Source organism: Macaca thibetana, chromosome 5, assembly GCF_024542745.1.
Source record: "Macaca thibetana thibetana isolate TM-01 chromosome 5, ASM2454274v1, whole genome shotgun sequence".
In the NCBI taxonomy this organism is placed as follows: Eukaryota; Metazoa; Chordata; class Mammalia; order Primates; family Cercopithecidae; genus Macaca; species Macaca thibetana.
Window position 1 is genome coordinate 13,844,646 of NC_065582.1, and position 13,435 is coordinate 13,858,080.

A 13,435-nucleotide genomic window follows, 5' to 3' on the forward strand; every position below is an offset into this window, starting at 1 on the left:
AGCATACTGACTTTTAGGCTGGAGTTTAGCAAGCTGCTGAATATACACACAGGAGTTTGAAGAGTAGGCTATGCCTGAGTATAAGACACTGAGTTACCTCCTCAGAGGTGATAGGTGAAGCTAAAAAGTGGTGAGGTTTCTGAAGGACACCGTATGGCAAGGAGAGGGGAGGCAGTGGAGCTGTGGGAGGAGAGTGGGATGGAGAGGAGGAAAAAGGGAAGCAGAGGAGGAGAGAATGAAACTTTGAGGGCTCACATATTTAGTGGGTCAGGAAAATAATGATAAGCAGCAAGACAACAAAGATGAAATTGTCAGAGACGATAAATTCTTTAATATTAGGAAATTATTTCTCTTTTTAAGCTAACACATTCCCTAAACTTAGTCACATTCTCTCACGTCTCTCCTGCCCCTGCAGATAAAAACCATTCTTTTTCTTCTTGCTTAATTAAGAATTTTTCTCTTTACTTTTGTAATTATATATAGCTGAACATACTTCATTAAACATTATTTTACATCTATGTGATATCTCCTACTGCTCCCATAATATCTTTCGATGTTGTTAAATGTTGCATTCCAATTTTGGTTATGCTGCCTATATAGAAAGAGATTTTTTCCATGAGCATGCTGACAATATTAATTCCGTATTATTCCTTATTTGCACTAGGCGACAGCTAGTGCTTCACCTACACAGTAGGGAAAATAAGTTAGGAATGAGAAAACCTGTTTCTCTCAGAATCTTCGGCCACATATGAACTTAGAAAAACTGCTTAACCACAGACCCTCTGCATTTGTTAAAATGGTCACCTACTAAGCCATTTAGCTAACTACTAGACTTGGAAGTAGGTTTTCATGGAAGGCACTGTGAATTTTATTTTATAGTATAAGAAGTTTTAAGTACAAGGGCTGAAGTTAAACAAGTTGTTAGAAAAGGTAGGGGTAAGGCTAACAGGTTATGCCTGAATATAAAATATTAAAATAGTAAGTAACCTGCTACTTACAAACTCCTTTAACTTTGCCTTTTCTGCTGTGGAGATTGAAAAGCTACAATATTCAGTTTCCTATTTTCTTTTAGTGAGATGTGGGCATAAAACCCTAAGGAGGACCTTCTTCCCTGAATAAAATGGTCTTGCCAGGAGAAAGTCCTTTGTGGTCTCTATCTTCCACTCTTACCTCTTTCCTGCTTAGAATGTAGTCGTAATTCATGGAGGGCTAGTATCTATCTTGTAACCATGGGATACTCAAGCAAGAGGAAATAATCCAAAAATATCACAGTGGAAAGAAGGGGAGTATCAGGTCTTTGAAGAAATCACTGCAAGGCAGTAAAAGCCCTAGAACGCCTGTCTTAAGTGTCTTGACATGAAAGATCAATAAACCCTAGGAGTTTAAGCTAGTATTAGAATTTTTATTATTTATAGCCTAACACATCTCTAGTTTATGTGCTTCTTTATTATAAAGCACATGCGCAGTAAATAGATGGATACTTGTAATAATATATTTGATACTTTCTATAATCCACTTAGAGATTATCCATCTTAGTGAAAGAAATTGCTCTAATGTCACGATGGAAGAAAAAACCTTTTTTACCTTGTGTACTCATAAAGTGCTGGAACAATGCTTTGGTACTGTCTTCTGATAGCCAATAATGCACCAGTGTAACCACATAATATTAGCAACTCATTTCGGGCTCTAAAAGAGAATATACTTATTTTTATAAATTCCACAATTTGAGGCATAGAACATTACTCTGACACACAGTTCATGTACTTGTATCTCTATACTCTGAAAGGTGACATTTATAGCAATATATGTTTAGAAAATTTTCTAAACTTAAGGAAAATTATCCATCAGTTCCTAATTCCTATTCAGATATTTATACTGTATCATCAATTATAATATAAAATAAGAGTCTTTAAATAATATTTCACTCTTGCCTGCTTGTTTTTCTCTATTTCCTGGCTGTTTCTTCATGTAATTTATCCCTAAATAACTCCTTTGGTCAGGTGGAGGGAGTCCCGGAATACCGTGTAGACTCTAGGAGAGGGTAAAGAATGCCTTCTGCAGTTCTTACACGGGGAGTTAGCCACTTTCCCAGGCTTCTGCATCATTTTTTCCATACAGGCTTTAAAGCAAGTAGAGCCCGAAGTTTCTCTTGTAAATTATACAAGAGTCTCTGACGGCTTTAGTTATATAGATAACAATGTCTTTTAATAGGACTTGAATCCAGGGATGATGTCTATTTTGTACTTTCTAGCCTTTTACTTCTTTCCCACAAGCTCAGTATGATGCTTTGCATACAATGGATATTTAATAAATATGACCATGAGTTTCTTATGGACTTGAGGTCCAAAAGCTTTGAACTTGCTTTCTTTAAACCAGGTATGTGTGTGTACATATAAAAACATACGCATACCAGATATTAAGTGGACCACTAAAATTTAATATTCTATTTCAAGTTGACCTCTACCTTTTTTTCTTAAAAATATAACAAACACAAATACACTCTTTCTACAAGTGTAGCTACCTGTCCAAGATAATCCTATTTCCTGATCTGAATACCAAAATCAATGGAGCCACTTTAAAATTATCACATAGATTCACTTATATATTTTGCAGAAAGAAATACTCACTCAGTACACGTATGCAAGAGCAATTTCTCAGTACGAATATAGCTCAATAGGTCAAGAACAGGGTATATGGTATCCAAAGTCCAGTCCGAACTACTGATGTATTCTGGAAAAATAAAACCAGATGAGAGATTCATTAAATAACAGTCTCAAAATTTATTCATCCATTTTTTAACTTATATGATGAATTTTCTGTGAGTCAGTACTACCTACCTCTTTGTTTTCTAGATCACAAGTATTTTCCTATTCATCCTCTCTCAGGTCCCCATACCATAAAATTGGAAGAGATGCCGTATTTCACATCAGCATCACTCTCCTTTTTAAATTGAGGATGACTAGTTCTTGGTTTAAGGCTGATCACTGATATAGTTAGGATGCTGGTCCTCTCTAGAGCTCATGTTGAAATGTAATCCCCAATGCTGGAGTGGGGAGGTGTTTGGATTAAGGAGGTGGATTCCTCATGAATGGCTTAGTGCAATCCCCTTGGTGATGAGTGAATTCTTGTTCTGAGTCCACAAGAGATCTGATTGTTTAAGAGTGTGGCACCTCCCTTCCTCTCTCTCTTCATTCCTTCTCTCTACCCCTGCTCTAAGTGATATGCCTGCTCCTGTATCACCTTCTGCCGCGATGAAAAGCTTCCTGAGGCCTCACAGAAGCTGAGCAGATACCAGTGCCATGCTTCTGGTACAGCCTGCAGAACTATGAGCCAGTAAATCTACTTCCTTTATAAATTACCCAGCCTCAGGTATTTCTTTATAGCAATGCAAAAATGAATTAAAACGATCATCAATATGAAAACAAAGATCAAATAAATGACTATATTTTAAATTATACTACCAACTAATTACTTACCTTTAACAAAGCTAATACCAATAGGAAGGGCTTTTTCAGGTTCTTGACTTAACAAGTAATATTTTACAGTTTCAAATATATTGTCATCCGCATGGGCTGTCTCAGCTAACTGTATACATTCTTCCACCGTGGGTAGCTTACACTAGAAAACAATTGATTTGAAAACAATGTTACTAAAATTCACAGGGATAAAGGCAATAGTGTAGGTGCAAAATATTTTCAACTTTCCTAGTATGGTTTTCTTATTAAAGTTGTCTAAAATAGATGTAAATGAAATCATTTGAATTAAGAGAATATATTTATGGAAATACCTTTAAGATCTAAAAACAGTAAGCGGGGATATTAGCTAATGAGTTAGTAGTTTTCCATCACACAAATACCTAAAAAAGAAATAGAAGTAAACTGTCCTGATTGTGATACTGAAATTAGTACCTACAAATGCAATTTAGCACCTAAATGATGAAATTAATTATGTTAGAAAAAATATATTGACCATTGTCAAAAACTACATTAAATGCACCAAACATAAAGGGTGTGCATTATTACATAACCTCTACACTGTAATTTAACGTCACTTGGCTTTTGAAACAAAGCAACCTTATTTCAGAGACACAAAAAAATGTAGAAGCTCTAAAAGTTTTTAGCTTTGACATTTTGAAATGCCATGAAATGGATATTTTTTCATCCATGAAATTTCATTACTATAAAATAAAAAGCCACATTCCCCATTTAAAAAAATTCTTTTTCTGTTAAAACTGAGAGTCTGATCCTTTCTCAAGTAAGTTGGTCTGCTTCCTTATAATGTAGGTAAGCATTAAGTTACCTTTTATATCCAATTCTGATGTGTTTATAATAGATGAAGCTTAAATGTTCAAGTTTACATCTAAACAATGTGGATAGTTTCATGGTTTGTTTCAATTTATTTATGAATACATTCATTCAATCATTTCATATTTCTTGTTTAAAAATTAGGTAAAATGAACATTTTACATCTCGATCTCTCAAAAAAATTACAACAAACTGAATTAACGGGGCTCTCATATATTTAACATTTCATATCGTTTCCCCATCCTTATTCATGAAATGCCAGTTATTTACTAAGCAACTACTATATGGTAAGTACTGTGCTTGGCTAGAGACATAGGTTCTTCACCTTGATATATGCTCACGGCATAGAGGAAATAAAAAGTCACTCCCATTTAAATTTCATTTTTAACTAGCCTATAAGAAGAAGAGTAAGATGATCACCTTATAATTTTTATCCTATATATTTTACAATTCTAAAAGTTATATAAGTAAACATCATATGTGAATATATAGTTTTCAGTGTTACAGACAGTCCCCAACTTATGTTTTGACTTTATGGTAGTGCCAAAGCGACATGCATTCAGTAGAAACTGTAACTTTGAGTACCCACACCACCATTCTGTTTTTCACTTTTTGTACAGTATTCATTAAATTACATGAGATATTATTATGAAATAGGCTTTGTGCTAGATGACTTTGTCCAACTGTAGCCTAATGTAAGTGTTCTGAGCACGTTTAAGGAAGGCTAGGTTAAGCTATGATGTTTGGTAAGTTAGGTTGTAAATGCATTTTTGAGTTAGAATATTTTTGACTTATGATGGGTTTACTCACTGTAACCCCATGGTAAGTCGAGGAGCATCTGTACTTGTGAAATTGTTCAGAGTTATTAACACCTTCACACACACTCACTAGTCTTTCTAAAAAGGTATTAATGAAGTATGACCAGAAAGTCTAATTATATCCTTTTAGAATGTGTGATGAAAAGACGAGGTGAGTAATATTCTAGCCCCTATCATTAAAAGCTGTCGCAGCTAACTGCATATATTCTTCTACTGTGTGTAGCTTGTATTAGAAAATAATTGATTTGGCAGGGTGCGGCGATTCATGCCTGTAATCCCAACACTTTGGGAGGCTAAGGTGGGTGGATCACCTGAGGTCAGGAGTTCGAGACCAGCCTGACCAACATCGTGAAACCCCATCTCTACTGAAAATACAAAATTAGCCGGGTGTGATGGTGCACACCTGTAATCCCAGTTACTCAGGAGGCTGGGGCAGGAGAATCGCTTGTACACAGGAGGTGGAGGCTGCGGTGACCCAAGCTCCTGCTATTGCACTCCAGCCTGGGCAACAAGAGCGAAATTCCGTCTCAAAATACATAAATAAATAAATAAATAAATAAATAAATAAATAAATAGAAAATAATTGATTTGACAACAATGTTAGTAAAATTTATAGGAATAAAAACATAGTACACATACTAAATTTTTCCAGTATTACTAGTGTGGTTTTATTATTAAAGTTGTCCTAAATGATATAAATGAAAGTATTTGAATTAAGAGCATATATTTATGAAAATATCTTTAAAATCTGAAAATAATAACTGAGGTCATTAGCTTAAGTCTTAAAGCTTAGACAAGTCATTTAGCCTCTCTGAGCCTTGATATTAACATCTGTACCTTCTGCCTCAGAGGATATCTGTTAGTGTACATTCAAACACTACCAGTTAATGTATAATTAAAAAACTCCCACTTTCATATGCATTTTAATTTCAAAATAAATTAGTTTTTAGTTGTCATGCTAAAAAAACAAAGCCCAGCTTTTTAAAAAACATAATTCACAGACTACAAAGTGTATAAAGTAGTTAAAATATCCCATCATCTCACCACCCACTGGTAACTTTGGACATGTCTCCTTTCACAAGTATTTTCCCTGTCTCAACACAAACACATTCACATACACATATCCGCCCACGCATTCTCATTCACACACTTTTGGCCAATCTGTATTAATACAATACTCAGAATATATCTGCTTAATGAATAGGGCTACTCACCCACTAGGGATAAAAAAATCACGGTTCAAATAATTGAAACAAAACTTTGTTGTTTTAGAGGTTCAAGACAAGAAAATATTGTACTTATATCTTATCATTTTCTTACAAGAAACTGTAGGTATCTTTTTAAATATGCTATCAACATAAATAAATATGTACATTCACAGTTATTTTCAAACCAAAATCATATGGCATATGCATAGTTTTATGATCTGCTTTCTACTTAACTGTTTCATAGCCATGTATCATGCCAATAAAAATAGAGCTTCATGATTTTTAATGGATTAATTGTACTGAAATATAGAAAAGTACTGTAAATTAATATAAATAATCTTCCTATTGAACATTTTGGTTGTTTTTATATATAATATTGATGCACAGATTCCTATGTTCTGCAGATGAGTATTTTTAAGGCACTTTAGAAAAATGCATGTAAATTTCATTATATTTCATTAATTCTTTTAAGGATTCTAAGTTGTCTATTTTCAAAAGTTATCCTACAACATACTTCAAGATGCAAAGTGTACAGTGGAAAACACTTGGGATTTGGAGTTAGACTTGCTGAAGTTGAAATTCTCACTCCACCACTAACTAATTTGGGTAAATTCCTTACCCTCTCCAAGTTTTCTTTGTATAATTATCCCCTGCTTTTCAAAGTTTTATGAGAATGAAGATACAAATATATGTAAAGATTTAGAATGCCAAGCACATAGCAGAAGTTCAGGAAATGTTCTTATTGTTGCCATTTTTGTTGTACATATATGTATCCCAAAGGGACCATATATTTGTTTCTCTGCATGCATCTCTATTTGCTTGAACCTACAATTAATTAAATCATAGCACTGCATTCCAAACCAGAATATTTAACATCATCAGTATACCTTATCATGAAGGTCATTTATCTCTTCGGTACATCCTGGGTAGAAAGCACAGAGTTTTATTAAATGTAGTTCATTATCAGGAATCATCAGGAGAAGATCGGCTGCCAAATTCCTGTTAACGTAACAAAAGGGGACACTTCATTGAGGAAAAGATTTAAAAATAACATTCATAACTATCTCAAAGAAAGGAAATTCAAATAATATACCACTCCTGCTTTTCAATTTATGCAAACATTATTAATTACCTAGGTAATTATGAAACTACTCTAAATGCAGATTACCCAAACCAAAGGTCATGAACAGCAAACATATTTATAAATTCCTAAATATTAAAAAGTAAACTTTACATACATGAGTCTTAACACACTTAGAATTAATTTTATTATTACAGAATATTCTCTAATCAGTTAAGTAGTTTTGACTATGTTCTTTGGAGTGAATTATAAAGCAAACATTGTGAAAGTTAACTCTCGTCAACTTTTATTATGCTTGTCAATATTGACAAATTGTATTAGCCAGCTCAGTGAAACCTGAGTTATTTTAAGTTCATAATTTTGGGTATCCCACATATTTCTTAAATCATAAGTGGAAATTAAAGACGGAAATGTAGTTTTCTTACTTTTTTTTTTTTCTTTTGAGGCATAGTCTCATTTCCTCTGTCTCCCAGGCTGGAGTGCAGTGGCACAATCTCAACTCACTGCAACCTTTGCCTCTTGGGTTCAAGCAATTCTTGTGCCTCAGCCTCCCGAGTAGCTGGGATTACAGTCATGCGCCACCATGCCCGGGCAATTTTTGTATTTTTAGTAGAGATGGGGTTTCACCATGTTGACCAGGCTGATCTCAGACTCCTGGCTTCAAATGATCCACCCACCTTGGCCTCCCAAAGTGTTGGGATTATGGGCATGAGCCGCCGAGACCAGCCCATTTACTTTTTAAACATTCAGTCAGTGAAGTAAAGCAATAGAGGGTTTTAAAAATATAAAATGGTATGTACTTAAAAGATTTATATCAAAATATTTTCTGTAAAATCCTCTTCAGATCACTAGGTGAGGAGTTAATGAATGCATACATCATAACTGAGAAAACACCTAATTTTCAATAATTCAGGATACTGTTTTTAAGAAATTGATATATAGCCACACAGAATAGGTGACCTTAGATTAGGTGATATTTCACATAAGAATTTACAAAGCTGTGCGCTGAGGCCTCTGAGAGTAAAACCCCACTTAATCTTCTTTGTGAAGACATCAGTAAAATCTACATTAGTCATTTAAGTAAATCGATTCCTTTTTAAAACTTAAGAGATGCTTAATTAAGAATATAATGAATATAGAATAGGAAGAGAGATAATTGGCAAGTTCTGGTACGAAATCCAAAATTTTACTAAAAATAAAAAAATACACACATATCACAAACTATCAGGATAGTAATATTTTAAATTAGGCTTACTTTAAGGTTTTTAGAATAAGAAAAACTTTAGTGAAGTTTTTTACATAAAATATTTTGATAACTCATCATTTTACTAATAAATAATTTTCTAGATAATATCAAAAGAGAATTGCTAAAAGATCACAATAATTTTTCATATTATTTTCCCCTAGCCATTTAAAAATTATACATAATATCTTTCCAAACTGCCGCATTTTCTATTACATTGGGCAAGTTCCATGCTGTAGTTTAGCTGTTCTTGCTAAAATGTATGAATGACGTCATGTGTTTCCTCCTATCAAAATTTAATAGCAGTTTTAAATAATGTCCATGAAAATACAGAAATTATTTGTTTTTACTGTGTATAAAATAGCTGTGCTAAAATTCTATTCAAACTTCAATGAACTACAAAATTTGACTTTCTTAATGTAGAATTATATCTTCATATGGTGAAATTTTAGCAAGGCCAGCTAATTTCCTTCAATGTTTAATCAAATTCACCCTTTTTTGAGAATTCAGTACACAAATGGGGAAAAATGTACATATAAAAATGATTTAGACCAATTGAATGATCTAAAATATAAAATTTCACTATCAGAACAGGTATTTCATTCTGCTTAGCTGAGTTAGCTATTTATTTGGTATTGCAGGAAGTCACATTTCATTTATTGTACAACTTTTAAGTTGTACATGAGTGTACAATCATGAGTGATTATAGGAACTTTTCTCAGTACTTTGTAGTCAGGTTTTATGTGCTGTAAATTATACATGTGAATTGGCATACTATAAAACAATGTGAAAATAGTTGATAAATATTTCTTAATACAGATATACCATTCAAATAATACAATAAAGGAGTGTATACATTTTCAATGAACACGTTCTTAAATAAAAGTAGATAATACCTGTATCCAACAGATGGAAAGCTAAAAGAAAATATTAAATATGAATACCATGATTATATGATGAGTATCAGGAAGAAAAGACTTTTACAGTAAATGTAAAACACATGAGGTGTTTATAGCTTAAAAATTATGCACATCTTTATAAATGATGTAGCTATGTTTTTTAAAATCTGTGCAGCTCTACTACTGGCCAGGAGGACCACAGATTTCTCCTGAAAATAAAGCTAATCAGCACCACATTTAAACTGTTTGCTAGTTTCTGTTACATCTATCTATGGATATATTAAAAAGAACTGTTGGGGTGGGGGCGTTACAAGGAATAAGTTTGTTTTTTCGTAAAAGTAACTAAGACATATAGTTAATTGAAAAATGTTTAGTCATAGTATGTAACATACAATGTTATGAGTTTGAACTGCTCAGTATGAAGACGATGTAGATGAAGACCTTTACGATGACCCACTTCCACTTAAGGCATAGGAAATTGATTTTCTTAAGATTTTCTTAACAACATTTTCTATTCTCCAGTTTATTGTAAGAATACAGTATATAATACACAAAGGATACAAAATATGTGTTAATTGTTAATGTTATCAGTAAGGCTTCCAGTCAACAGCAGGCTATTAGTAGTTAAGTTTTGAGGGAGTTGGAAGTTATAGATGGATTTTGGACTGCTTGGGGGGTTGGCACCCCTAACTCTCATATTGTTCAAGGGTCAACTGTATACGTATTTCTCTTTTGCTGCCAATTTTTTTTTTCTTTTTTTTCTTGAGACGAAGTTTCGCTCTTGTTGCCCAGGCTGGAGGGCAGTGGCGTGATCTTGGCTGACTGCACCCTCCATCGCCTGAGTTCGAGTGATTCTTCTGCCTCAGCCTCCCAAGTAGATGGTATTACAGGCACCTGCCACCATGCCTGGCTAATTTTTTTTTTTTTTGGTATTTTTTTTGTATTTTTAGTAGAGATGGGGTTTCACCATGTTGGCTAGGCTGGTCTCGAACTCTTGATCTCAGGTGATCCACCCACCTTGGCCTCCCAAAGTGCTGGGATTACAGGTGTGAGCCACTGGGCTCGGCCCTTTTACTGCTTTTAGCTTCACTTTTTAAAAGCAAATCCCCTTTCATCTGATGATGACTTTTAGCATGAAATCAGCCATCTTCGTGAATAAATAATTTGAATTAGGCTTCATGCTTTGAGATGAGGGCAAGTCCCTATGTAATTGACTATTACAGCTCTTGATAGAGGGATAACTAGATACTCTCAGAGGAGACTCACCATTATGTATACTGAAGTCTAAAACTGATGGTAGGGTACTACTACATTTGAGTGGGGGAAGGGAGCTCTTACATTACTGTAAGATATATGTAAAAATCAAAACAACTTTGAAATTCCTGATTCACTATAAAACCTTCAGATTCAGACAAAAAAGAAGAATGTAAATGTTGTTCTTTTTCCTGAGTTGGCTGCAGATAATAAAGTGGTACAGGTTGGATATCCCTCATCTGAAACGCTTGGGACCAAACGTGTTTCAGATTTCAGAGTTTTTTGATTTTAGAATATTTGCATATACATAATAAGATATCTAAAGGGTGGGACCCAAGTCTAAATACAAAATGTATTTATGTTTCATATATACCTTATATACACAGCCTGAAGGTAATTTTATACAATATTTTTAACAATTTGTGCATTAAACAAATTTTTGTTAAGTACTTACGTGTGGAATTTTCCACTTGTGGTTGTCATGTCAACACCTGAAAGGTTTCGGATTTTGGAGCATTTTGGAGTTTGGATTTTTGGATTAGGGATGCTCACCCTGCGTAGTCTGATAGCTAATAATGCAAACTTCAGAGCTGATTTATGTAGCTTTGAATCTTGGCTCTATCACTTACTGCGACCTCAGGAAAATCAAAACCTACCACATAGAACCTAGTGAAGTTTTACATATAAAGTACTTAAAATTGTGCTTGGCACAGAGTAAGCAGTATAGAAGTGTTAGTTAGCATTCATTATTATCATTACCACCTGTAATGTTCAGTAGTTATAGTCATCTGTATAGCTCCACCTCAAGGGTGCTGTGTGTGTGCCTGGGATTTGTAATGGGGAAAAGGTCACAGTCCTGATAAATTCATTTAGAAACTTCTTGAGGTCCTAAGTATTTGAGGGAAAGAAAAGATAAAAATCTAAAATAATCTTTATTCCATAAACATCTACTGAATGATGGAATCACATATTTCCTAATAGAGCCTCTGTAACAATGGATTGTTTGACTTAAGGCCAGGGCTCCGCAGATACGAGCTGGAATTGCTGTGCCCTGGCTTTCCGGGCGACCCCAGGTAATTCCCAGGGTCTCTTTCTTTGGGTATTGCCAGAGTCTGGGGGGGGTGTCCTGTTTCAAGTGTCCAGCAAAACCATTTTTCTTGCTGCTTTATATTAGAAAAGTGACTTTATTGTCCAACTTTAAAATAGGACACAAGATCTGACAAGAAAAAGTATAGATACGCAGAATTTTAAGATGTGGGAATATGTGTTCAGATCATCTTAAGAAGAGCACCTTTGTTGTCTCATGATACTTTAAGTGCTTGAAACATTACAGAATTACAACTGGGCTACTTGAGAATGGATCATGGCAGATTTCATCATACAACCATGGTAGCTCTCATCATTATGACATTGCTATATCATTGTTTCCTTCCATAATCTTATCCTTTATAAACAAGGTGATCCTATATCCTCCCAATGCATATCTTATCAAATGGAATTTATAATGTTTTAAAAATGTATTCCATCACTATGAAATTATTCTTTGAATTTCAAAATTCTTACCATATTGAAATCATCATGCACTTTCTCGCCAGTAATTCTAGGGCATAGTGGGTTGCTGGTGCTGCAGACTCTCCGAGTACTGTGCCCACACAGACTGCCAGCTCCAGTTCATTTCCGCGGATCAGGTATGCCATAGCAAGCTTGCTCAATAAGAAAATAATTTCTTCAGTTGCATAGATGCTGGGTAGGTTCATCACTCCCCTCCAAGCTCATAAAGCAGATAAAGCAGTATTAACCTATAAATCAATTGTTCTTAGAAAATATTGACTGTAATAGCCCTATAAAGTAGTTATGTAAGAGTAATTGCAATTTTCAGATGGAAAACTTATTAATGAGACATACAGAAAATGTTATCAGGTCAGAATTAAGGAGTTTAGAACCCTTAGTTCTATTTTTGTACTTAATTCATAACACTCTATGATATTCTCAATATGTCCTTCAATCTCCATATCAGAAAAAAATGTAATTTTTTTTTTCTTTTCTATTATACTTCAAGTTCTAGGGTACATGTGCACAACATGCAGGTTTGTTACATATGTATACTTGTGCCATGTTGGTGTGCTACACCCATCAACTCGTCAGCACCCATCAACTCGTCATTTACATCAGGTATAACTCTCAATGCCATCCCTCCCCTCCCCCCCCATAATAGGCCCCAGTGTGTGATGTTCCCCTTCCAGAGTCCAAGTGATCTCATTGTTCAATTCCCACCTATGAGTGAGAACATGTGGTGTTTGGTTTTCTGTTCTTGCGATAGTTTGCTGAGAATGATGGTTTCCAGCTGCATCCATGTTCCTACAAAGGACACAAACTCATCCTTTTTTATGGCTGCATAGTATTCCATGGTGTATATGTGCCATATTTTCTTGATCCAGTCTGTCACTGATGGACATCTGGGTTGATTCCAAGTCTTTGCTATTGTGAATAGTGCCGCAATGAACATACCTGTGCATGTGTCTTTATAGCAGCATGATTTATAATCCTTTGGGTATATACCCAGTAATGGGATGGCTGGGTCATATGGTATTTCTAGTTCTAGATCCTTGAGGAATCACCATACTGTTT

General features: G+C 34.5%; 1 protein-coding gene across 5 annotated transcripts in view; it reads right to left on the reverse strand.

Moving 5' to 3' along the window:
* WDR17 (WD repeat domain 17) overlaps positions 1–13,435 on the reverse strand; it is a 125,701-nt gene that overhangs the window by 6,514 nt on the left and 105,752 nt on the right. For 4 of the 5 annotated variants that reach the window (XM_050792554.1, XM_050792555.1, XM_050792559.1 and 1 more), the window contains 6 exons: positions 12,371–12,510; positions 9,551–9,571; positions 7,218–7,329; positions 3,477–3,618; positions 2,628–2,730; positions 1,585–1,686 (listed from right to left, as the gene is read on the reverse strand). In XM_050792554.1, coding sequence (XP_050648511.1) covers positions 1,585–1,686; positions 2,628–2,730; positions 3,477–3,618; positions 7,218–7,329; positions 9,551–9,571; positions 12,371–12,510 — 620 coding nt within the window. The remainder of the gene's footprint in view (positions 1–1,584; positions 1,687–2,627; positions 2,731–3,476; positions 3,619–7,217; positions 7,330–9,550; positions 9,572–12,370; positions 12,511–13,435) is intronic. The other variant, XM_050792556.1, reaches the window with a different exon arrangement.